The sequence below is a fragment of the Zosterops lateralis genome (genome assembly GCF_965231275.1).
Source record: "Zosterops lateralis genome assembly, chromosome: 5".
NCBI lineage: Eukaryota > Metazoa > Chordata > Aves > Passeriformes > Zosteropidae > Zosterops > Zosterops lateralis.
Genome location: NC_139766.1, coordinates 38,522,785 through 38,547,720, shown reverse-complemented (window position 1 = coordinate 38,547,720; position 24,936 = coordinate 38,522,785). Strand labels below are relative to the sequence as shown.

General features: G+C 38.4%; 2 protein-coding genes across 5 annotated transcripts in view; one reads left to right on the top strand and one right to left on the bottom strand.

Annotated features, from left to right (window-relative positions):
* CLCN3 (chloride voltage-gated channel 3) overlaps positions 1-16,840 on the top strand; it is a 60,006-nt gene extending 43,166 nt beyond the window's left edge. For 2 of the 4 annotated variants that reach the window (XM_083862034.1, XM_083862035.1), the window contains 7 exons: positions 7-87; positions 1,300-1,845; positions 5,801-5,987; positions 7,278-7,676; positions 9,467-9,683; positions 12,006-12,081; positions 13,758-16,840. In XM_083862034.1, coding sequence (XP_083718160.1) covers positions 7-87; positions 1,300-1,845; positions 5,801-5,987; positions 7,278-7,676; positions 9,467-9,683; positions 12,006-12,081; positions 13,758-13,916 — 1,665 coding nt within the window. In that variant the 3' untranslated portion in view covers positions 13,917-16,840. The remainder of the gene's footprint in view (positions 1-6; positions 88-1,299; positions 1,846-5,800; positions 5,988-7,277; positions 7,677-9,466; positions 9,684-12,005; positions 12,082-13,757) is intronic. The other 2 variants (XM_083862036.1, XM_083862037.1) reach the window with 1 other exon arrangement.
* Positions 16,841-18,825: 1,985 nt separating this feature from the next.
* HPF1 (histone PARylation factor 1) lies at positions 18,826-24,584 on the bottom strand. The gene is made up of 8 exons (XM_083860816.1): positions 24,348-24,584; positions 23,182-23,341; positions 22,841-23,027; positions 22,231-22,329; positions 21,034-21,184; positions 20,228-20,315; positions 19,452-19,624; positions 18,826-19,115 (listed from the first exon to the last, which is right to left on the bottom strand). The coding sequence occupies exons 1-8, from the start codon at positions 24,567-24,569 to the stop codon at positions 18,984-18,986; spliced, it is 1,212 nt and encodes a 403-aa protein (XP_083716942.1). The 5' UTR covers positions 24,570-24,584; the 3' UTR covers positions 18,826-18,983.
* Between the last annotated feature and the right edge of the window lie 352 nt (positions 24,585-24,936).

Below are 24,936 nucleotides of genomic sequence, written 5' to 3'. Positions count from 1 at the left end.
TTCCAGGTATTGTCAGCTGCCTCAGCAGCAGGAGTTTCTGTAGCCTTTGGTGCCCCAATTGGTGGAGTCCTTTTCAGTCTGGAGGAGGTATGTCAAGAGATGGCACTGAAAAGTAATTTTTTTTTTAATCTCTCTTAGTTTAAATAGTCTCAGATCCTTTAAGCTATGGAGTCTCTCCTAAGAAAGAAATTATTTTTGGACTCATATGTATTTCAAAGCCAGGAGTCCTGTTACCAGCAAACTCCTAAAGATCTTTTTTTTTTTTAATGAATGAATGAATGAATGCCAGCTTTACTTTATTCTCAATTATTTTATTCTGGAAAAGGGCTGAGCCTGTTAATAATTACAATTTACATTCAGATAGAGACACAGCAGCTTTTCAGTCTAGGAGTTTATTGTGAAAAAAAAAAGAAATGGGACTCTTAAATTTAGAAAAGGCTTTAGAAACTTATTGGACAGTTTTGTAAAGCAATTTTTTAAATTATTACTTAAAGCTTCAGACCCTAAACACAATTGAATATGATAATTATTAAAATGGCAAATATCCTGTTAAACTTACCTCCAAAGCAAGCAAATTCTTTTCTCAAAAAAATGCTTTATGTTAAATTAGTTTTAATTGTAATTTTCAAAATATGTCAGAGTGTTATTTCTATCATTGGCATTTTTAAAGACAACTAAACCCCTAAAAATCTCAGAATTGAAAAGTAGGGGAAATACTCTTTCATGTATAATTTTGTTATATTCTTAGGGGATTTTGAGGAATTCCTCTGTTGCCAGAAAAATGCAGAAGAAAACTGTCTTGAAATTCAAATCGGGTTATGTGGAGCTTAAGAATGAAATTGCCTGTTCTGTTTCAAGGCCTTTTAAATTTTTTTTTGTTAGTTTTAATTATACTTTTAAAATACAACAGATCTGTGGGAAACCTTTCAATATAGTTTGAAAGGAGATGAAAATATTAGCAGGACATCTGAGAGTGCAGCAAGTACATGTTCTGGTTCTCATGAAAGCTAGTAAGAGACACAAATCAGAGCAGCTTCCAAGCATAAATTGCAGTGCATCATTTCCTGAAGTTTTAAAACAGCAGTGGTTTCAACACTGCTGTAGTATTGACTTTAAATCTTTAGAGTTGTTGAGCTTTTTACAGATGTAGAATCTGCTGGAGTGCTGGTGCTCCAGGTGACAGGAGTAATTTTTTTTAGCTTATACCATGTTACAGCAGTATTCTAACAAGTGCATAAAACCTATCTTTCCAGGTTTTTAATTGAATCACTAATAATTCTCATGTATTGTCTTTTGCAGGTCAGTTACTATTTCCCACTGAAAACTTTATGGAGATCGTTTTTTGCTGCTTTAGTAGCTGCATTTGTTTTAAGGTCCATCAATCCTTTTGGTAATAGCCGCCTAGTTCTTTTTTACGTGGAATATCATACTCCTTGGTACCTTTTTGAACTGCTTCCTTTTATTCTTCTGGGAGTATTTGGTGGGCTCTGGGGAGCATTTTTCATCCGAGCAAATATTGCATGGTGTCGTCGACGCAAATCTACAAAATTTGGGAAGTATCCTGTCCTGGAGGTTATTATTGTTGCAGCAATAACAGCTGTGATTGCGTTTCCTAATCCATATACAAGGCTAAACACCAGTGAGCTTATTAAGGAGCTCTTCACAGACTGTGGGCCATTGGAATCCTCCTCGCTCTGTGACTACAGAAATGATATGAATGCAAGCAAAATAGTAGATGATATTCCTGACCGTCCAGCAGGCACTGGAGTCTATTCAGCTATATGGCAGTTGTGTTTAGCACTCATATTTAAAATAATCATGACAGTCTTCACTTTTGGTATCAAGGTAGGTGTGAATGCAGTAGCTCTTATCTGCTGTGATCATTAATTATTGCCTTTCTCCTTTCCCGTCTCTCAAAGCTAGAAGCTTTGTTTATTCTTTTTCATGTTATTTCTTTTAAAAAAAAGGTCTTTTTACTTTTGGTTTATAAGCAAGTCTTGTAGCAAACAGTATTAACTTTAATTAAATTCAGAATAGCCCTTTGTTCAGCTGAATAGAAATGTGCTAAATGCAGTAGGGAGCAGTAACTGTGTGAGTGGATGGCTGTTTGTATGGGCCTGATTCAGCAATAAGGGATGATTCTAAAATTTCCAAGAGCAAAGTTCAGAACCACTCAGGTTTCCTACTCCTGTTACTTGGAAGAAGAATAGACTGTACCCCTTACACTGACTCATTAGGGGTAATTCTTATATACACTCTCCTTACTGTTCACATGAATATAATTAGTACAGATGTTAAAGGGAGACAGTGATGATTTCCTTTGCTGTATTTTCCAGTATTGCATATCATCAAGAGAAAGTGAGCTTTGTTCATGTGACTGTAATGGGAATTTCTTCTCCATTGCAAGCAGTGTAGTTTTTGGTTTTCCCAGTTGTATCATAATCTGTTTTGGAGGTGGCTTCAGCTTCTCCCCAATCTGTAGCTGCCTTCTGAATGATGTTGTATAACTGTCATGCCTTCATTATTTTCTGTCTTGTCAGGCTTCCTTCACAGTTTTTTGCAATCACATCATTATCAAATGTGTCTTAATGCAAACTTCTGTAGAATGTTCACTAAGCAAGATCTGTGTTTTAATTTGCCCTAACTTTTCAGTTTAGGTTGCTGTTCCATGTGACAGCATGCATGAGAAAACACTTCCTTTCTGTTAGGGTGTTTGATCATTGGAATATGCTGTGCAGAGAACATCCTTGGAAATACTCATGTCTTGACTGGTTGCAAGCCTGGACAGCCTGCTGTAGGTGACCCTGCTTGAGGCAGTCATCTTCAACCTCAACTATTCTATAACGAGAACAATAACATCATGTTGTGTTTCTCATGTTTTGATTTAGAAAATGTTGCAGGTTGTTATTTGAAGTTATGGTCTATATGTTGGTTGGTGGGTAAGAGGAATCTTAGAGTGTGTATTTTAAAAGCTAGTCTTCCTAAGGTCCATAATTCAAACACTGTTCTATGATGTGACCACTTCAATCTGTTTAGTTTTGTATTCACTTACTGAGTTTCATTTATATCTAGGACATTATTTTACCATTCACATGTTTATGTGCATCTTGCTCTTTCTCATGGGGCTGTCACCACAAGGTCACACTGCATATTAGAATTCACTGCTTTACAGAATGGGAGAGTTTATACTTCGTTTGGATTTGGCTCCTTTTCTCAGAACTTCAGCATGGTGAAAATATTTTTGTGAAGTTGTGAGAATATATTTATTATTTTGCCAGTACACAAGGAGTCATATTGCTGTCATTGACGGAACTGCTACATGAATTTCTTGGAAGCTTTAAAGCGTTTGGTTGGTTAGAATGTCAGCCTGGATCTGGAGAAGAGGATGTTACTTTAATGATATTTATTTTCTTTAGGCTTTATCTCTATAAAAGAAGCAAATTCAAAATAGAAGAAAAAATAAATTACATTGTCATTTAAGTCACTATAAAGAATCCTCTGGGCTCTCCAGGTCTGTTTCTGGAGCTGTAGTCATCTGCAAACACATATCTTGCCCACAGGAACTGCTTTCCTGTTAAGTGGGCAAAGCTACCCAGCTGCTGCCAGTGGGGCAAAGTGATTCCTGCTGTGGACATGCATTACCAGGATGCTGATATGGCAGTGGTTTGGCACATTCTGGTTTGTTTTTCTTTTTTCTTTCATCTTTTGTACCTATCCTGTACTGCTTACTATCAGTGGACTCATTACTGATCAACAGGTTACAGAAGTTACAGTTTTGCCTCAAAACATGACTGGTACACAGCTGCACTACCAAAGAAGTGGCAAGTTGTACCCATATCCTAATCCTTGCTTCCTCCAAAGATGACACGTGTGACACAGAACAAATCTTTTCCTCTGGAACGTCATTTGAGCTTGTTCAAAAGCAAGCCCCAGGGAAGAAAGTTGAGAAGAGGAAAAACTTAGCTGTTTCCCTGTCTTCCCTTCTCTGGGAAGATTCCTCTCCCCTTTGTGGTTTGTTATTCATTATTACATGAACTAATGGACCTTTAAAATCATAATTACAGTTAGACTTGTAACCATTATCCACATATGATGGAAAGAAGAGAAGGAGCTAGTGCATAAGAAGTTATATTACCAAAGGACCAGAAACAGTTTGGATACAATTTCCACCTGGAGACTGAATTTCTGTGGCATACTGCTAGCACAGTATCTGAGCCAGTTTCAAAGGTTTATTTAGTTACTTTTATATTGGAAATACGGATTTTTTTTTTTTCTGGGTACTGTTGTACTGTTCACCAAGAAAGAATTTCACTCAGGAAAAAAAAAAGTGATGTTAGCAGTTGGGAAGGGGCTTAGATGCATAATTAATTGTGGGAAATAACAGTAGTGGTATAAATGCACAATTTGAATACTAGACTAAAATGATAGCATTGAACATTACCTCCATAAACACTGAAATATTAGGTAATTCAGTAGAGGAATTAAGGATTAATAAACTTTTTCTCAAAACCCATGCTGCTGACTGCCTAACACAAAGTTTGTTTTTCATTGATTTGTTGTTTAGAAATCAAATTTGCAACCAAAAATATAGACAAAATATAAAGTAATAATAATTATAAGCTATATTTGCTTTTCCTTAGTTCGTTGTTAGAAATCTTCTTTGCAACCATAAATACAGACAAAATATAATGCTGACAACAATTCTGAAATATATTTCTGCACCAGCTATTGAATACAACAGGAAGAATCTATAGTTTGGAATTCTACAATACTTAAATTTCAGAGCTGTACAGTACAAGAAAAATTACGTGATGTGTCCTGTTACAGCAGGAACGCAATATTTAATTATATTGTTTCAACAAGATGGGATGAGGTGCATTTAGACAAAGTAAAAATTCTGCTCCTTTTTTGTAGTCACATCTGTACCTCAGTCACAGTATTAGATATTTTCATGTTAACAAGTGCTGTGAAGAGAAGCAGCAGGCATTTACAGTTTATTAAGACATTTAGGTACCAGTATGTCTTTTGGAAAGATTAGCTTTGTAACAAGAAGAAAAGATACACAACAGTTTCTTTATATGAAACTGCTGATAAAAGCAAGTTTGCAATAATATTTTACTAAGCCATGGTTGTGTGACAAGACTTTAATTAGTAGCAGAAAAATATTTTAAGTAACTAAAATTACAGTAGGAGCTTTTTTTCTTTAACCTATTGTGTTACCTACTTTTTGCAGTGGGGATTATCTTGCCTTTTTCTCTCTTAGTGTGTTTGGCATTCTGTGTACACTCATTTCTACAGGAAACAGCAATAATAGTACAAACCTCTTTTAAAAATCATCTGTTCAGTTAATTTATAGCAGTGTCAGGAAGCAGTTAGGAAGGCAGTTTAATAAGTGAATGTTGACTCTGAGGAACATGAAGGAATAAGGGACACAGGAAATGATAAGGAACACTTTCCAGTATGACTAGCACAGCACACACTGGACATGCACTTGGTAGGGAATTGTGCTGTTGACACCAAGTCTAGTTCACGGTCCTGTATTGGTGGTAGATTTTCTCTTAAATACAATAAGATATAAACAAACATGCTCATAAAATGGATTCTGCTAATGAGGTCAATCAGAGATATCAATAACATTCTGTTAAGTTCTACTAACCTTCCAAGGTCACTTTCCATGGTTTTAATCTAAGTGTTTGAGTGTTTGCATCTCTTTCAGAAAAAAAACTACAAAAAATCACTTGTTAAGCGATGTATCAGGTATGTTCCCAGCAGCATAACAACAGTTGTGGTTTTGTTGCAGGTTCCATCTGGCTTGTTCATACCTAGTATGGCAATTGGAGCAATAGCAGGAAGGATTGTAGGAATTGCAGTGGAGCAGCTGGCTTACTACCATCATGACTGGTTCATTTTCAAGGAGTGGTGTGAAGTTGGAGCTGACTGTATTACACCTGGTCTTTATGCCATGGTTGGTGCTGCTGCATGCTTAGGTAAATAAAATATACCAAATAAGTATCTGATTTCTTCATATAGCAAAAAAAATATTAAAAAATGAAAGGAGATATAAACTTGTGCAGTTTTGGAACACCTGTTTATAGGCTCTTCCCTCCAGACGAATACATTCCCATCTCTACATAAGACCCTCAAATCCTTGTGATCTGAAGAATAATCTGAAATCTAAATTGATGAGAAATAGGAAAATTTTAGTACTGTTTGGTTTCTCTTTTTGGTATCAAGAGAGATCACTACCACATTGGTCAGAAAAATCAGTTCCTTGAAATGTATGACAGAGCATTTACAGTGTCAAGTACAGATAGAACTATTAGAAGGAAGTGGTGTGATCAGCTGCCACACCTACATGAATTGCAAAAATTGTTCTTGAAATTCATAATCCAAACAAAAGTTTTAGAAGTGTGTAAGTTAATTTTAACAAGTCTAATTGTTGAAAATTGGCCTTGTGGAAAGAGGATTAAGTTGGGCACCTAAAGTTGTCCTCATTTATAACTTGGTGGCCTTAGAAATTAAATGTAAAAGCTGTTTGGACAGATTCTGCATGAAGTAGACCTTTTCTTTAAGGAAAAGTGTGTTTGGGCAATCAAACTAGTGAATCAAATTTAGGTTTTGGAGAGGTTGTTCTGGTTTTTAATAATGCATATTGAATCACTCTCAAATGCATTGAAAGACAGTTCATATTGTTTCATCAAATGAGGATATGGCATCAGAAACTTCAGCTGAAAAAAATTATTTTAAATAGTAACAAAATAGTAATATAATCCCTGTCTTCTGTTGTCCAAGAAAATTTTCTTTTCATCAGATCATAATTCTGGTTAGCTTTTACAATTAAGCAACAGCATTAAATTCCTAATCCTTTGGACACCATAGCTGATGATTTGTTAGCTGTGACTTTTTTGCATTAGTTCCATTCTTTTTTCAAATTCTTATTTTACTGGATTTCCTTGCATTTCACAGTACTTTTGACCCTGATGTGGTATGGAGATATACACTGTGTTATTCTTAGTTTACATTAAATAACTGTACATATTTTCCAATTCCCTTTATTACTTCCCTTTCTATGAATTTTCCCTAAAACTTTCTTTTTCACTTCTAGAAGTTTTGTGTTAATTTTCTCTGTCTGCTTCTGTCAGTATTACGCAGAAGGATGTTTGTCAGATGACCTTAATGTCAAAGTTATGTTTGTAGGTCTCAACAGGAAGGCAGAAAATTCTAAAATCATTGTTATCTGATACTGAGCTGTTACCTGGCTATCATTTTCCTTGCAGGTGGTGTGACAAGAATGACTGTGTCCCTGGTAGTTATTGTCTTTGAGCTAACAGGAGGGCTGGAATATATTGTGCCCCTAATGGCTGCAGTCATGACCAGTAAGTGGGTAGGAGATGCCTTTGGTAGGGAAGGCATCTATGAAGCACACATCCGACTGAATGGGTATCCTTTCTTGGATGCAAAGGAAGAATTCACTCACACCACACTGGCTGCTGATGTGATGAGACCTCGGAGAAGCGACCCGCCTCTGGCAGTTCTGACGCAGGATAACATGACTGTCGAAGACATAGAGAACTTGATCAATGAAACCAGCTATAATGGTTTTCCTGTTATTATGTCAAAGGAATCGCAGAGACTTGTGGGGTTTGCTCTGAGAAGAGATTTAACTATTGCAATAGGTAATTAACTTTCAGTACTGCATTACTATATATGCCAATTTAATTTTTTAATATTATTTTATATTTAAAATAGAATTTACTCTGTATGTTTCCAGACCCCAGGTTGATTTAAGTATATGATAATATATTTTCAGTAGCAGGCTCTGAAATGAAGAAAATCCTCATCTCTTTGTTTCTATTGTAAAAAAAAGTTCGCATACTCAAGTAAGTCAAAACATTATCTAATCCGGTATTTTTTAGGTTTTTGAAGCTTTTGATAGTACCTCATTTCCTCAAGTAATGCTATACTAACATTATTCAAAACTGAGTAATTCTCATTTTTGACCAGCAGTATTCTGTGAAAATTACTGTCCAAGTAATTTTTAAATGTATATCCTATTTCTTTTTGACAGTGTGTTATTTACTTTTTTTTTATAACAACCAAGTTGTATTATGGAGAGATAAGTGCAATATTAATTATTTTAGGTTTATGCTTTTCAATCTGTTTGTGTAATGGGAAATTTGTCCCTGGGCACATGAGCACACAAGCCCTGTTTGGGACATCTCTTTCTGGCTGCGTATTAGTGCTTGTGGGATACTTGTGACAATGCTTTGTGCACTGGCAAGAAACCAAGTAACCAAAGGAAGAAACACACTGTTATGTAAAAAAATGTTACAAAACTGTAACATTTAGTGCCTGAAATAAGTGATGGAAGTTGCATCTTAAACTGCATTTTTTTGATACATACCTCTTAAACAAAGACACTTGAGAAAGGGACTGAAGACTCCAGCAACTTTTTTAAAACATGTTTTGTGAACATAGCACTGTTTACTTCAGTCAGATTTTTGCCTGTGCTCTTACTACTGTGCATACCATGGTATTACATTACGTAGGATGTACATGAATGTACAAAACTTGGAAATTATTACTGACATCATACTGGTTTAAGTTTGAATTTACTTGAGTAAATGGGGGAATAGCAGAACATTCTTCTAGGAATACATTTTCACAGATAAGACTCGTTTCATGCTGAGATTGTACAGTGGAAGTTGCTTAGTCTTGGGTTGTGTCTGTCTTAAGAGTCATTGTGCCCTGGCAGCCAGGAGGGCCAAGTGTGTCCTGGTGGGCATCACCAGCAGGGCAAGGGAGGGGATTGTCCCTCTCTGCTCTGCACTGGGGCAGCCTCACCTCAAGTCCTGTGGATAGTTTTGGCTGCCAGATTATCAGAGGGTTATTTAGAGATCCTCCAAAGGAGGGCCATAAGGATGGTGAAGAGCCTTGAGGGGAAGCTGTTTGAGGAGCAGGTCTCTCAGCCTGGAGAGGAGACTGAGGGGAGACCTCACTGCAGTTACAACTTCTTTGTGAGGGGAAGAGGAGGGGCAGGCACTGATCTCTTCTCTGTGGTGCCCTCTGACAAGCCCCGAGGGAATGGCCTGAAGTTGTGTCAAAGAGGTTTAGATTGGATATTAGGAAAAGGTTCAGAGGGCTGTCAATTAAGACTGGCTTTTTCCTGGCAGTTACTTCAGGAGATGAGTGTGTTATTTTTTTAGCCTTTCCACCTCTTTAAAGTAAACAAAAGTTACTTATTGGGGTGAGAAAATTAGTCAAATAATGACTAAAGGTGATGAATGGCAAATGGCTTTTGTGATTTTGTGACAACCACTTCCTGGGGATAAAGCAATGGCTCTGGAAACATATGCGAGAGCCTGGTAGTGTTGATTGAACTGTCTGTCTGCACTAACATCTTACTCCAAGAATGTAAATTCTTCCTCCTCTGCTGTTTTTTCCCCCTTTCCTGTCTTTCTTAAAGAAAGTGCTAGAAAGAAGCAGGAGGGGATTGTTGGCAGTTCCAGGGTATGCTTTGCCCAGCACACCCCATCGCTCCCAGCAGAAAGCCCTCGGCCTCTGAAGCTCCGAAGCATACTTGATATGAGCCCTTTCACCGTGACAGACCACACACCAATGGAAATAGTGGTGGATATTTTCCGGAAGCTGGGGCTGAGGCAGTGCCTTGTAACACACAATGGGTGAGTAAAGTGGCAGCAATGCTGTGCATTTTGTTAGATACAGTAATTTTCACTTCCAGGATCAGAGTATTTGAACCAGGATATACACCAGGATCATGGTATTTCAACCCGTAAGTTTGGTATTGCAGCTGAGGACCCAAGCTGTTTATTAAGAATATGCTGTGCTGTAGCACCTCTCTCTGAAATTCTTATGCCTTCCTTGTATTCCAAGTAAGCAGGCAGATGATTTCAGTCATTTTATGATGTTCTGTTAAGAATTTACTGCCATTCAGCAAGCTTGGTCTGTGCAACTTGCTTGTGGGGGAGATACAACTTGTCTTGCACAAATTTAGTCTTGTGTGCTGCACTAAGGCCTGTATTTCCTGGTTAGTATCCATGTTCTGACAACATGCAATGTATCAGCAGTTACTGAACATCTACAGATACTGGGTTCATAAAGAGTAAAGGAGAAAATGATCCAGTCAGTATCTCTTCTTCTGGAGTCTAGTGATGGCGATTACCACCAAGCATTTGGGTTTTGGAATACTAACAACTAAACTGCTGCTAGTTCTGGAACTTCAGTCTGCAACTTTTGTTTCTACAATTCAAAATATTTCAGGAAAGTGATTTTAAGATTTAGAATGTTTGTAAATGAGACTGTTGGGAGCTGTCCTGTGATTATCTACTAAATAAATCAGCCCCCAGCATGGAAACTAAATGTTCACTGTAATTGCCTCTTATCTAAACCACTCCTTGTTTTTTTTACATGATCTTTTTCTGTGCAGCTGTTCATTTAACATTCTGCTTTCCTGTATCTCTTGCATTAAACACTTGACATGCAGCATCAACGCTCCTACCACCAGAGTATCATGCTTTCCCTTTAGCATGTGTTTTAAGGCACCTGGGGAGTGAAATGTTGTCTGCTCATTCACGTTTAGGATTGATCCATGTTCTTGGGACAAGAAATCTGAAATGACTGGGACTTTTTTAGTTTCTCTGTGGGCAAAAGGACTGCTGCTATATGTGGCAAATGTTTAAATACTTCATTAGTTTCCAAGTTGGAGGTTTTTTTTCAGATGTATTTTAGAACAAATTTATTTAAATGTTCTCCTGCCTCTTTTTTTTTTTTTTTTTTTTTTTTTCCTTCAATGCATCTCTGTATGGAATGGCAAGTAGTGTTTCCAGAAGCCTTTCTCTGGTAGGGAAGGGACATAATGACGCTTAGAAGTTAGTGTGGGCATGCAGTTATTCTTGTTTGGGGAGGAAAAATGGAATTGATGGAACTTCACTGAAAAATATTATGGTAATTTTTTTCATAGTTTCTGTTGTGGTTGAGTGCTCAAACATTGACGTTGATGCTAAAATCTTCTCTAAAGAAAGCTTGATTGTGCAAAGCTACGTCAAGCTGCTATAAATTTTTAACTAACTATTTTATGATAAAGTAGCAGGAAGTATAGATGACTTTAATATTTATCCTACCTCATTTTACAAATTTCTGACATTTCATGAGCACAGTGTCCATTACAAGAAGAACAGATCATAAATACTAGTACTGGTGGTGTTTAGCCATGGCATATAGCCTTGTGGATATCAAGGACTAATTTATATTTTGGCTGGCAGATTTTCTACAACCTGAATATACCTATTTAAAAACTTGCATCAACATACTGGTTCCAATCCAGATTGAATTGTACAGAAATCGGTGCAGATGACAGAGAGAAGACTGAGCCTTACTCCTCCAAATTTATACCAGCATATCCATTCCAGGGAGTTGTTCTTGATTTGTCCTGCCATGAACAAGAAATTTGTCTAAGGACATCAGATAGCCCAGCTCTACAGGGCAACTTTGAACCTCAGTTACTATGATTTTACACAGTTACTACTTTGTTCATCTACTGTGGCTTGTTGAAATGTGAATAATTACCTGTTTGTGTGAGGAGAAATAACTATTAAAGAAAGGAAATACAAAGTAGATTTTAGTTTCAGTGCCTTTAAAACCCAAAAATATCTGAATTTAGGGTGAAGAGATAAAGTTTGCTACCCTGATGTGTACCCAATAAGAGAAACATACTGCTCTGGGTGGTTGAAGAGCCAATTGTGTTCAGCATTTGGGAGAAAAAGGAAAAAAAGCAAAATCTGAGAAAGGTTACTGACTTTCAAATAAATTCTCATTTAATTATCTCATTAGCTCTCCTGCAACCATTCTTTTTCCTTTTTCTGTTATTTTCTTCTGGGTTTTTTTGTTTGTTTGTTTGTTTTCTCTAATCCTTTTTTATTATGATTAGAACTTTTTCTTTAATTTGATTTCACACCCAGTTATTAGCATAACATAATCTGTTGCAGGATTGTCTTGGGGATCATCACAAAGAAGAACATATTAGAGCATCTCGAGCAACTAAAGCAGCACGTCGAACCCTTGGTGATTAGATATATCAGATCTCATAATTAGACACATTAGAAGTCAGGAAGCATGAAACTTGTGAACTGTTCAGGGCTTTTATGACATCGGCTGAACACTGAAATCTTCTTATGCTCAAAATTTGTATTAAACATAAACGTGCAAAATCCTTTTGTAGAAATGTAGCTGTAAATGTGAACATACTGTTAGTCACAACATTAAAGGAAAGTAAACAATAAACTTTCTGATACTTGTGTTGTTGAGATCACATTGATCCAGCTGGTTGATCTCTAGAATTCCCCTGGTGGGAAGGCATGCAGCTAGGAATACTTTTTCTCTGCCTAATGCAAATTAAGATTTTCATATATGCCAATTTCTTTTTTTGATTTGGACAGCTTTAAATGGCTGTTAAATAACAAAGTTATCACATCTTTTGAGAAGCAAAGATAAGCATGTTTTAAATGCATCATTAGATCTTCCCTGTAATCCCTTTATTGACATGATTTTTTAAAAAATATTGTTTAGCAAAAAAATTTGCTAAAGTCTGATTTAGCAAAATTAGATTTTATATAAAGTCTGTGATTCTGCCGCTGTTACCTACAGCAGTCAGTGTACTCCTTTACAAAATGTGCAGTGATACCAGCCACCAAGTGGCCTGCTACTGTGTTGACTGTTGACTTCACAATCTAGATATGGTTTTAACCATGATGTTGTGAACTAACCCCTTAGACAGGTGGTATACTTTGTCTTAATTTGGACATGGGTTGCTAGTTCCATGTCTACTAAACATACCTGCCATGTTTAGCTGCTAATGTGCAAAACATGCTAATTATGTTCTCATTTTATGCTAATATTTCACAAGTATTTCATGCATCCTTTAATAAGACAAATTGAAATGTACTAACCAGAATAACAAGGGCAGCAGCTCATTCATTCTGCTCTTTGCTTCTCTTGTGATATTATCCTTTTGGACAGTCTCACTCTATTTAATGTTTTGCAGTTATAGTTCTAAAAGACCCTGTCATAAGAGCACAGTATCTGAATTGGAAAATAAAAATTTTATTATTTACAGTTTATTTTTTTCCTACAGCCATGAACTCCAAAAACTAATTAACTGTTCTTTATGATAAAAAGTTTCATGGCCACTACAGTGTGCTCGTATGAATACATTCAATCTGAGCCAGTGTGTCAGACTGGAAGGATCCTTTTGGTTTAAAAAAGGAGGGGAGTTTGATTTGCTTGATTTGGGGCCATCAAACGGTACATCACTTCTGATGGCTAGGTTGAAACATGCCTCCCTTATGAAACGGGATCACTGTCACTTCTTTTTCATACCTCTCTTTTCTTTGTCCCTCTTTGTTACTTTTTTGTTGGCATATGCTAATCAAAATTTGATTTTTGTAGAAACAAAAAGTTAAATAAAAATTGTAATGGGCTCTACTTGTATGACTTGTATTTCATTAAAATGGACTACAGCTGTCAGAGACCATCTGATACGGTGTCTCAGCATTGCTGTGTTTTATCAAACTGGTGGTTTCTCAACATTTTGATAAATAAAATGTTTCTGTTTAAATAAGAAAATTAGGCTGTTTACTTTTGCTCTATTCCTGTCAACAAAAAGGACTTGGCTACAGATTTGTTCCACTTCATTATTTTCCTGCTTGGATTAATATCAATCTTCCGTTTATCCTTTTCAGGCGCCTCCTTGGCATTATAACAAAAAAAGATATCCTCCGTCATATGGCCCAGACGGCAAACCAAGACCCCGCCTCCATAATGTTCAACTGAAACCTATAGCTGAGGAGAGAGAGGAAACGGAAGAGGAGGTTCATTTGTTGAATAGCACAACACTTTAGTCTGGGGAAAACTTCCAAAATCAGAGACGAGCTGGGTTTTTACATAACAGTGCTGCTGGCAATCAGGAGTCAGTCTGGGGGAGCGTGTGGCCAGGAGGAAGGCTGATGGGAGTGTGGGAAGGGAGAGCTGCTGTCCTGCACTGGATGCGTCCCGACACATCAGGTCTGCCATGATAGTGCAGTGGGTGAGCCCTGCAAAGTGGTGCCATTCTCCAGCCCAGCCTGGTACTTCAGCATTGAAGAGATGTGTTATTAATCCCTGTTTATGGAGGGATCGTTCTGAATTGAGCCATCTTGTGGAGACTGAAAGGTCTTGCCCTTTTTACCATTGAAAACTGTTGTGTTAACTCATGAAACGTATTAACTATTACTCGTCACCTTTCTACATTCCAGAAGAGCTTTATTTCTCTCTCTCCTGAGCCGTAACAAAGTCCCTTTAAAATTGGTGTGCCCTTTTGAAGCAGTTGTTTCTCATATTGAGATGTACTGTGAGTTACTGAGGTGTGATCACAAGAAGGGAGGTTTTTCTTGTGCCATTAAACGTGTAAGTTCGTACATCACGAAATGCTTAGGGCAGTGCAGATCCACTGCAACGAAACCAGATTGAACAGGTAATACTTTGCAAGAACCATGCGAGACTTCTTTCAACCCGTGTGCTGTCGTGATATGAGAAAACTAAAATCAGATGAAACCAGTATTTTAGAGAAAAATACTGGTTTTGCTGCAGAAAATATCAATAATGTGACCTGGTCTTATGCAATTTTTGTATTATTGAACACACTATGATATATACCAATGTTGTGCAGTATAAGAAAAAATACTGCTATTCTACTAGTTTAAGAGCTGGAACAATTCTGTATACGTGTATCTGGTAAAAAAATGCATGCTTCAACACTGGAGATCTTTTCCCCCCTGTAAAATTTGAGAATGGTCATTTTTATTTTTTCTTCTTCACAAAAGACGCTCCACTGCTGACATGGTAGGAAGAAATGTAACTCATAATTTGCACTAAATGTATATTATTTTTCTTGAAGTTTTACCATTCTTTATTTATATTTGTATGGATTTAAAAAAATCTATTAAATATGAATTAGTTAATATCTCACATAACTAATTACCTTTTTAATGTGATTTTATAGAATAATTCATAATCCTCTGCAAGTAATGGAGGATTAGCAAATGTTTACAACTAGATGAAGGGTTTCAAGAAAATGGCTTCTTTATGATCCAGCTTACATACACGATCATTTTCAAATGTAATTTTCACTGCCGTTACCTTGGATTTCCTTTTTTCTTTACTAGCAGATAACTGGAACAGTAATAGTAGGGTTTCATTTAAAAAAACAAACCTGCAGAGTTTTAAAAATAATAGGAGAAAGCAACTATTAGATTGCTTTTGACTCTTTTTCTTTTCTCCCAACTACATAAATGTGTAAATTATATGTAGTCACACCTGAGCAGCAGGGCAGAATTGAATCCAGTACTTGAAACTTTGGCAGGACTTTAAAATTCAGCAGCAACACACACACACACTTGGGATGTGAACTGACAGATCCCTAACTTCATTATAGGACACTGTTTTGGTTCCTATTCATTTTATCAGACCACCACCAGAACTGCATGTAGAGCAAAAATGACAATATGCTATAAGCCTAAATTAGGGAGGAAAAAAAAATTAGGAAATTTGGCTGACAAAAATCATGTTTTGTAATACAAGATTGGATAAAATTTCTGTCTTTTAACAATTACGCTCACAAAAGGGCAAGAATATAAACACTAAAAGTCTAACAGCATAATTTCAATGTCTCTAAGGCATTCATCACAATTACCTCAAACATCTTTATTCACAAAGTACTCAGTATGATTTTATCTTAAATACAGTAATACCAGTGAACCAAAATTCTGGCACTTTTGGTGAGTTGCATAAAAATGGCTGTGCTTAGGTAAGTGCACTGTTGAATTTTAACTGATTTTTCTTAGTAAAAAACTGCCATCTACATTTTATCATCTCAGCTCTAGCAGCAACTGGAACCAGTAGAAAGTGAAATGTGCCACGGAGATCACAGTGATCAGGCCTTGTATTAAAAACAGGTTTGAAAATGAAACAGGGAATCGGGCCATGTAAAAATGGGAGCATAGCAACAACCAGCTGTACTCTTCCATAAGAAGTCAATGCTAGTTGTTAAAAATTGCTCCGTTACATTACATAAGCATGAAGAAGAGGAAACTTCACAAAGAGCAGGATTTAGCCCATTTACAGAAGGCAGGAAGTTGTCTGTGACACTGATTTCTGTTGTCTGATTTTTTTTTCTACAGTGGAAGAATACAAACTCACTGCACATACAAAAATCACTTTATAATCTCTGCCATGTCTGATGTTATTGTAAAACACTGCTGTGTGTACTGTATTGCACCTAATTCTAGAGACTGCTGTCTGAATTAAAATACAGTTCACACTCCTGCTGTGTTTCATTTCTGTGTGGATCCCGAGTGCTGCACATAAATTGTACATCTCTGTTTACTCTTCTTAACCTGCAAAGCTTTCCCTGTTGACATTTAAAATGTCCTCTGGTAAACATACAGTAGAGTTGTTAATGAAGTATGTGTGCCTGTGCTGTGCAACAAAAAAATTTCTAACGTGAAATTTGCAGCGCCTTACTCAAGTTACTAATTTAAAAAGAAAAAAAAGGTGGTGGATGGGAGGGGGAAAGTGTCAGCATTTTCTTATTTTTTTAAATCATTCAGATACTGGTTCATGAACAATGCATTCTTTGTTAATCTGTGATGTTGCCTAGAGCTGTATTTAATATTGATCTTAATGTTTTTATTTATAATAGTGTGGTAGAACTGCATATCATTACAGTAAAAATTCTCATTACTGTGATGATTTAATCAAGCATTAAAAACTTCTGTATGACCGTTTATTGTTCTGTCATGTTTTCTCATTGTTTTCAAAAAACAAGATTTGTGTTGATTTTTGCATTTATTTTCCCTGAAAAAAAACAAAAAAACAAACAAACAAAAAAAACCCCAAAAAACCAAAACCAAACCAAACCAAAAAAACTCAGCTAGGAATTTTATATACAAAACTAGTAAGATTTGGTGAAAAGAAGGGAGTTGAGGAGATGCAAAATTTACATTGCCTAGAATTTGGCTATAAATCAGTAGCCAAATCAACCCCATCAAACCCATCTGCCTTAGGTGGGGTATTTTTCAAAAATAAAAATTTAAGATTTTGTTTTAACTGCAGAATTAAAATGAAATCTTTTTGGTTTAAAATAGCTGAAAGCAGATGATGCTTTATTGTCTAAAAGCCATCTGTTAATGATGTACACAGCATAGAATGGGTGGAAGGGACCTTAAAGATCACCTTGTTCCAACACTCCTGTCGTGGGCAGGGACACCTTCCACTAGACCAGGTTGCTCAGAGCCCCATCCATTGAACACTTTGAGGGCTGGGCATGTAACTCCCCTCTGGGCAACCCATTTCAATATTACACCACTCTCATAACAAAAAATGTCTCCCCCCATCTAGTCTGAATCTACTCTTTTTTTAGTTAAAACCATTACTCCTTATCCTAGTGCAGCAGGCCCTGCCGAAAAGCCTGTTCCAGTTTCATGATACACAGCACATCAGTGATTTTGCAGCTGCTGTAACAGATTTCCTTCTCCATCAGGGGTTATACATGAGTATGGAGGTCCAGTTCTCAGGTCTTCATTTTTGCAGATCTAAGTTCGTATTAAGTAACATTTAAAAAGTTGAATTTTTAAGGTCCCCTCCAATGCAGACCTTTCATGATTCTGCCTTTTTAGTACTTTTATGATTTGCAGGGCATTAAGATAAAGGTCTCCTGTACTTGAAACATAAAAAGGAAAATAAGATGGAAATTACCTGTTTTTTCATGTATAAACCAAAACTCTAGGCCTGTGAATGAGTGCATGTATGTTTGTGCTTGAATAACTGGAACATTCTATGCTGACTGAAAGGGGTGAAGTTGTCAAATTTACACAAGTAGCTGTGGCATGTGATTCCCTTGTGCATTTGAAACTCACAATACTTGTGCAGCACTCTGCATTGTACCTCCAATGCTCTCTTCTGTCATAAAGTAACATAACTGGCAATCCTTTGTCTACATTTGACTTACAAATGACTTACATTTAGTGGCCTATATTCTTTATCAGTAGTAATTACTATTGCTGTTGTTAGCACTGATGTGAATTGCTACAGTGGAAGTCAAGTCACTGGATGGTGGCAGGGCTGTTGAGCAAGAACCAATGTTATTTTCCATTGTTTCTGGACTGTTACTTTAATAAGAATAAACCTCCAAGTGCAATACCAACAACGCAGAACTTGGGGCTAAGGACCTTGAAAAGAATTAATTTGCACCTTGTACAAAATCAGGTAGGTTTAATTTTTAAATGTTCAAAACTGGAGATGGCTTCTTCTGATTAGCAAGGTAACAGCCACAGTGGAATTCCCTAATTTCTCTTGTAAGTCAGCATTTCCTTCATCCCATTAGTTTCCTCCCACCTGAGCCAGCTCCAGCAGTGTAGGAGCAGGGATAGTGCTTTGCCAGAGAAGGGAAGGCTGCAGTAAGGAAATGCTTTCCCTGAGGGGTGGGACACAACTGGGGGAAAGGCAGAAGGGCAGAACCGTCACCTGGAGCAGGGACATGGGTCTCGGTTCGTGGATGGCACAGGTGGGCAGTGACCCACTCACAGCAGCCCAGCCCTGCCCAGTCACTGGCACAGTGCCCGCAGTTGCTTCAAGCAAAATTCTAACCTGCTCTTGTCCCGCCTTCCTTAGAGCACCAGCCCCAGCCTGAGTTTGGCTCCTGGGGCCTGCAGGGCAGGGCAGGGCCAGGTGGGTGTGTCAGCACCTCGGCCCCGCTCTCTGTTCCTGGGCCCCCGTTCCCTGTCCTGGGCCCCGCTCCGCGCAGCCAGCACTGGAAAGCAGCGCGTTCCTTAGAAAACCTTTACTGACCGAGGGGACACCGCCACCGTGTACAAAAAGCCCCAGAGACACAGACACACAAACAGGGCCGCCCCTCAGCTGCGGCCCCCGGCTCAGGGCGCCAGCTGATCCAGGTCCTCCTCCCGCCGGTTACCCAGGTGCTGCTCGATGATTTCCGCAAAGAGGTTCCGCTTCAGCAGGGTGTAGGCCAGGGGCAGCAGGTGGCCCACCGTCTTGTGGAAGTACTGCAGGAGAGAAGGGAAAACAAACATCAAGCTGTTTCTTGATCTGGTTGAATATGGGCGCCTATACAAGTAGCTGGGGACAGAGGACTCCAGCTATTCATTACATTTGATCAGGCCCTTTACACTCTGCTTCTGGATTGCAGGATTGGGCTTTCATACACACAATTTTAAATTCAGCATGGAATGATGTGTGACTTTTTAACAGTCTTCATGAATGAAGGATATTCTTGTAGACCTCTCTGATTCCAAGGGATACTTAATCTACAGCAGAACAACCTCTAGCCCATGTAAAAAATAATGCATCATTTTGTGAAGTAGGACTGTTGTAGTACTCACATGTGATCCATAGCAAAACAGGTCCATTCCCAGCTCATACCCCATTCCATAGTCACATTCATCATTAGCAAACTGCACAAAGGTCAGCATTTCTTGAATGGGTGCAAAGGCCTTCACTCTCTCCTCATCAGTCGGAGCATCAACAATGGCCTTGCAGATTTTTTTAAGATTAGCTACAAAAAACCAAAAGCAGATGTTTAAATAAAGAAATTTAATATTGTATAGAAGTATTCTGTGGCAAACTATACCCATGTGTCACACTTATGTGTAAGGTAAGTGGGCACACCCTGAATTGCTGGTGAAGTTTCCCCCTTTTCCCTGGAAGCTCATTCCTGCCCCATGCCAATCCCTCTCAGTCGCTCACAAAGGGAGACAAGCACTTGTGTGATGAGATTGCATCAAGGAACTGATTCTGGTTGAAATCACTGGGAGAAGAGGGTGGATAAGAAACAAACCCACACACCCCTGAATGTAGGTCAGCTTTTTGGATCTACTTCCTGCATGGCTTTGACATGATACAATACAAATACTGACAATACAAAAGAAAAGGCCATCTAAACTATTACTTCAGGCATTCTTTTCTCAGATTTAGCATGTTTCATTGAGTCTCATCTGGTTCCTTTAAAGACAATACTTTGAGGTTAAGTATGATGGTTAGGTCTTCTAGGTTTTACTCCCACCAAAATTTTCAAGTAGACAGTAAGAATGCAGTTTGTTTTTTCCTGAGGGCTGTTTACTTCAAAAAAGCAGAAGGATATAGTAAACAAGATGTTTACCATTTGTTTCAGGAAGTTCTCTGTATCCAACATCATTTTTGTCTACAGGAACGACTAGGCCTGCTCCATGAAATGCTTTGGTCACCACCTAAAGACACAGAAATGGAACATAGCACATAAGACAGTACTGTGACCTAAAAATAACTCACCTCATTAAACACTAACACCTGACTGCTGCTGGTCAAACCTAATACAGCATCCTGGCTCCAGGACATCAACTTAATTTCAAATTGTATTGCAGTTAATTTCAAGTACTGAAGTTTGAAACAACTGTAAAATTCATTTCAGACAAATTCTGAAATCTAGGTACCCCTGTAGTCACTTCTCTTGCACTGTACCACATTGGTTTAGTCCCCTCCTACCATAATTATTTTTGATAGGTATGCAAAAAACATCTTTTATTACCATCCATATAATCCTTATTGGTCCTGTTTTTAACAGATCCAACTCAACTATTTCAAACAATCTTCCACTTAAAGCAGTTTTCTCCATGCCTTCTATATATTTCAGTTTTTAGACTACTGTGCTTACTGTGGTTTTCTGGTGGTGGTTTGTTCTTTTTGTTTTGTTTTTAATTGAACGCCAAGCTATGATTTATGGGAGTAAAGTGTTTTTATTAAATCCTATTATTTGGAACACACTTGTATTAATCTTCCCTCTCTTGAAGTTTTATAGAGAGCTGATTACTCTGGAAATTCCTAATGAAGCATCCTTACTGATTTGAAGGATGAAAAAACTCATGGAAGGAAGTAAACAAAAAAAATTAACAGAACTTAGTTCTCTCCAGAGGGTGAGGAAAGTCATACTTTCTTATCTCTCTGTTTCATCTTCAGGGTTTTTTGTTCCAGAGAATAGCCCAGTTCTTTTGCTGTTCTTGTTAGCTTTTCATCTATATCTTTCAAAACAGCATTTTTCTTTTTATCAGCCACCTCCTTAAGTTTTTTTGACAAAAGTAATCTGCAAACAGATGAAACATGTCAAGAAAACAAAACAAAACAAAAATAATAGTCTTTAAAACATTAAATCTCTAGATCTTAACAACTTAGATTAGCAGTGCTGTGTTTATTTATACAGAGAAATGCAAGAGAATTGCCTTGAAAATGCAAGCCTCTTAACAGGAGGAAAGAAAATAGTTTGGCACAAGTAGTACCTGGGCTTTTCTTATCTGTACCTGCATTACAGTCTAGTTTATTCAATCTGCAGGTGCTGAAGGTTCTCCCAGCCTCAGTAACTGTTCATCTTTCTAGAATTCAGTTTGCTGTTTCTGTGCCATGTACACCATTTATCACCCAAGTCATGCACACAAATACATATTTATGAGCTTCCCAATGGTACTTTCTAAACACGTCCTCATTTAACTCTGCACTGCACAAGGGTTGTTCTGCACGTGCCATTCCTCAGTCTGCTTTCACTGACTGACACGTGTCTGTCCTCAGAGAGCTTTCTATTTTTAACCAGCAGGGATGAGATCACTTGTTTACATTCCTGACACAGGAGCATGTAAAGCTCTGTGAATCAGCCTGAACTACATATCCATGTCAGTGTTATCCTGCCACAGGGCAGAAAAGGTACTTCTTGGAGATATTAATTATATACAAAAAAATGTATTTTTATCTAGGCAAGAACAAGAGCCAGATGCTATTCATCTACTATGATACTCAGATTTCCTTCACCACTGTTTGAGATGCCCTTTTTCTACTTACAAAATTATTTTAACATACCCAGTGGATATTTTTTCCAATTTAGAGCCTGTCACTGCCAAAATATTTAAGGCATGACATAATTAACACTTATCTATTTTAGTTCTGAAAGGAAAACACTGTCAAAAAGCCTACAAAGGCTTTTGAAAGAATCTTAAAACTTGCCAGCAGGGGCAGAAAATAAGTGAGGGTTTCTTAAGAAGGACATATAATAAGTTAGCTTCATTATTCCACCTCCCATCTCCCAATTATCAATTTCTCTCTATTCTGTTCTTTATAAATAGAAGTAAATGTGAACCTTACTTGACTGCAGCAAAGACGTTATCACCAACTTGTGAAATCACACAACCCTTCTTAGCTTCATTTGCACCAACCCACACTGGGAGCTCATCTGGCACATCCCTGTTGATGAAAAAGTCCACACAAAATAGTCAAGCCGTGTCCATTTCTCCTATTTCAAAGTAAAACTAATTTTGTCTCCTCACCATGCTGCCATCTCTTTCAGAAACCTACCAAGAAATGCCCTCAGGCCTAAAGCTCTAAAATCTTATAGCAAGCTTTGAAAAGACCACACATCCATACATGCAGAGAGAATATACATTCCCTTTTGGTAATTTGATTTTCTTCCCAGTACCATGACAAAAGTTAAAGATTAGTGAGTGAAGGTGCTCTGGATTGCTGGAGGAGGTAGATTAATAAATATTTAAATTTAGTTTTCAACTCCTGTTCCTGTATTTTTTTTTAATAAAAAGATAAAGCCATGTGTTAATATCCTACTACTACAAAAAAAAAAAAAAAAAAAAAAAAAAAAAAATTCTTGTTTGGTGATAGTGCCTAAGTTAAGTTACATGGAAAAAGTGCCAAAAGCTATGCACAGTTGTAGTAGAGCAAGAGCACACAGGAAATAAAATACCTGAAATATCCCATGTGATATTGTGTTCTGCTATCCCCAACCAGTATAGTCTGAAATTCTGGGGGATCATAGAAGAATCTCCAATGAAGACTGAAGTTCACATCTGTTGATTTTGCTTTTTTGTGTTTTCCAGCAAGAATATCATATGGTCCAACCAGCTTAAGTCCAACACTTGACACGAGTGCATCTGAAAAGCAAACCATGAATCAATCAGGGGCACGTCCTCCATCTCAGCTGAAAAACTGATGCCTCATTAAAGTGCATCTGACCACCTCCAGTTTGCCTGCCTTCAGGCTGCTTTTGGGAGTGAAACTTAGAAGAGGCAAAATTTAAAAGCTCACCACTTGGTTTCTCAGGATCTAGCTCCTGACAAAACTTCCAAAAGTGGTAGAAGTCCTCCGGCAGTCTGAGCCTATAGCATGTTTCTGCTTCCTGGCAAAGACTGCTGGGGTTATCTGCCTGGTTTGATCTTCTCTTCTTGACAGCTCCGTATTTTTCACTCTGTAGATAAAAAAACCCAAAAAACAAAACACTCAAACAAGCCAAAACAGAGTTAATTTAGTTGCTTTCTGTCAGCTCTACCAAAGGATGCTACAAAGCTTTTGTATTAATGGAGGATCAAGGATTAGGGCATGTTTGTTAGTTAAAGCAGCAGACATACAGCCTACATCATCTGTTTTGGACAGAACCCATTAAAAGTGCAGTCTGACAAATGTACTAAACACGTCTGAAGTAGCAAATTCCTACTTTGATATTAATGGGTCAACATAAGCAACAATTCTATTAGTTAATTAAGCAAAGGAGCAAGCAATCCCAAAGTTTGATCTAATTCTGCACTGTTTTAGAATGACCATTTCCAATCACACTGCAGACTGCATGCAGTACATTTATGTGGAAAGCAGGAAATTGTCAAATTAAATAATACAGCAAAAATCCTCTGGTCGCTCCTATTTTAACCACTATGCTATTCAACACCACGACTATTGCAGCTTTCAGTGCAGCATTTCAGAAGCAGCTTACAGGTTAAATTGCGTTTAAAAAGGATGTAAGGTGAGCTGAAGCAGGCTATAGGAAATGATGCATTCGGGCACGCATTACTGCAGCAGCAGCCTCAACCACCACATAAGCCTCCATGAGTTGGTAAGAATCGCTACACCGCCTCCTCTTGGAAAGAATAGTAATAATAATAAAAAAAAATAATAATAAAAGCAAGAAGGTTTTTTTCTTGTTTGTAAGGGAAGGCAATCCGGCGGACTCCATTTCTGACGCAGGGCCCATGCCAGGTGTGGCGGGTCAGGTCCCGCCGGGCCCAGAGTGCCCTGGTGCCCGCCCGAGGCCCTGTGGCTCTCCCCAGACCGACGGAGCGACACGGAACGAGGGGCAGGGAGACGGAGCACCGACAGACGCCACAAGGCACCCGCCCCACCTGCTGTCCGGCCGTGTCCCCAGGCCCAGGCCCAGCCCCACCTGCTGTCCGGCCGTGTCCCCCCCCCAGGCCCAGCCCCACCTGCTGTCCGGCCGGTCCCGCCGCTCCGCGCGGCCTCCGCTTCCCGCCACCCGCCATGCGCTCCCGCCGCGCGCATCCCGCCGCCTCACAGCGCGCGCAACGCGCCTGCGCAGCCCCGCGCCAGCGCCAGAGCCGGGCCGGCCCTGAGGGGCGGGAGCGTGAGGGGGCCACGGGCGCTGCCGGCTGTGGGCACTCCGGGCTGCGGGCACTCCCGTGAAGCATTGATTTAGACTTTAGTCAAAATAGATAGTGCTGAGATAATGTAGCTAGGACTTCCCTTTTGTTAACAGAAGCCAGACTGAAGGAACTGATAAATCATGGAAGCTGTCAAACTAGGCTTTTGCATCCTGAATAATCAATAGACCCCATGAATACAATACAATCATAAATCAAACAGTCCTGGAAAAAAAAAAAAAACAACAGGATTCAGCTGTCAAAGGTTAAAAAGTCAAAGAGAGGAAGACTTATCTTACTTCATCATTTTGGGACCCCAGCCCATAAAAAAGACCACTGACCCATTTTAAAGAACAAACCACACACGGTTAATGGCTTTTTGGGCTAATTACCACACAAAGCGGGGAATGGGATG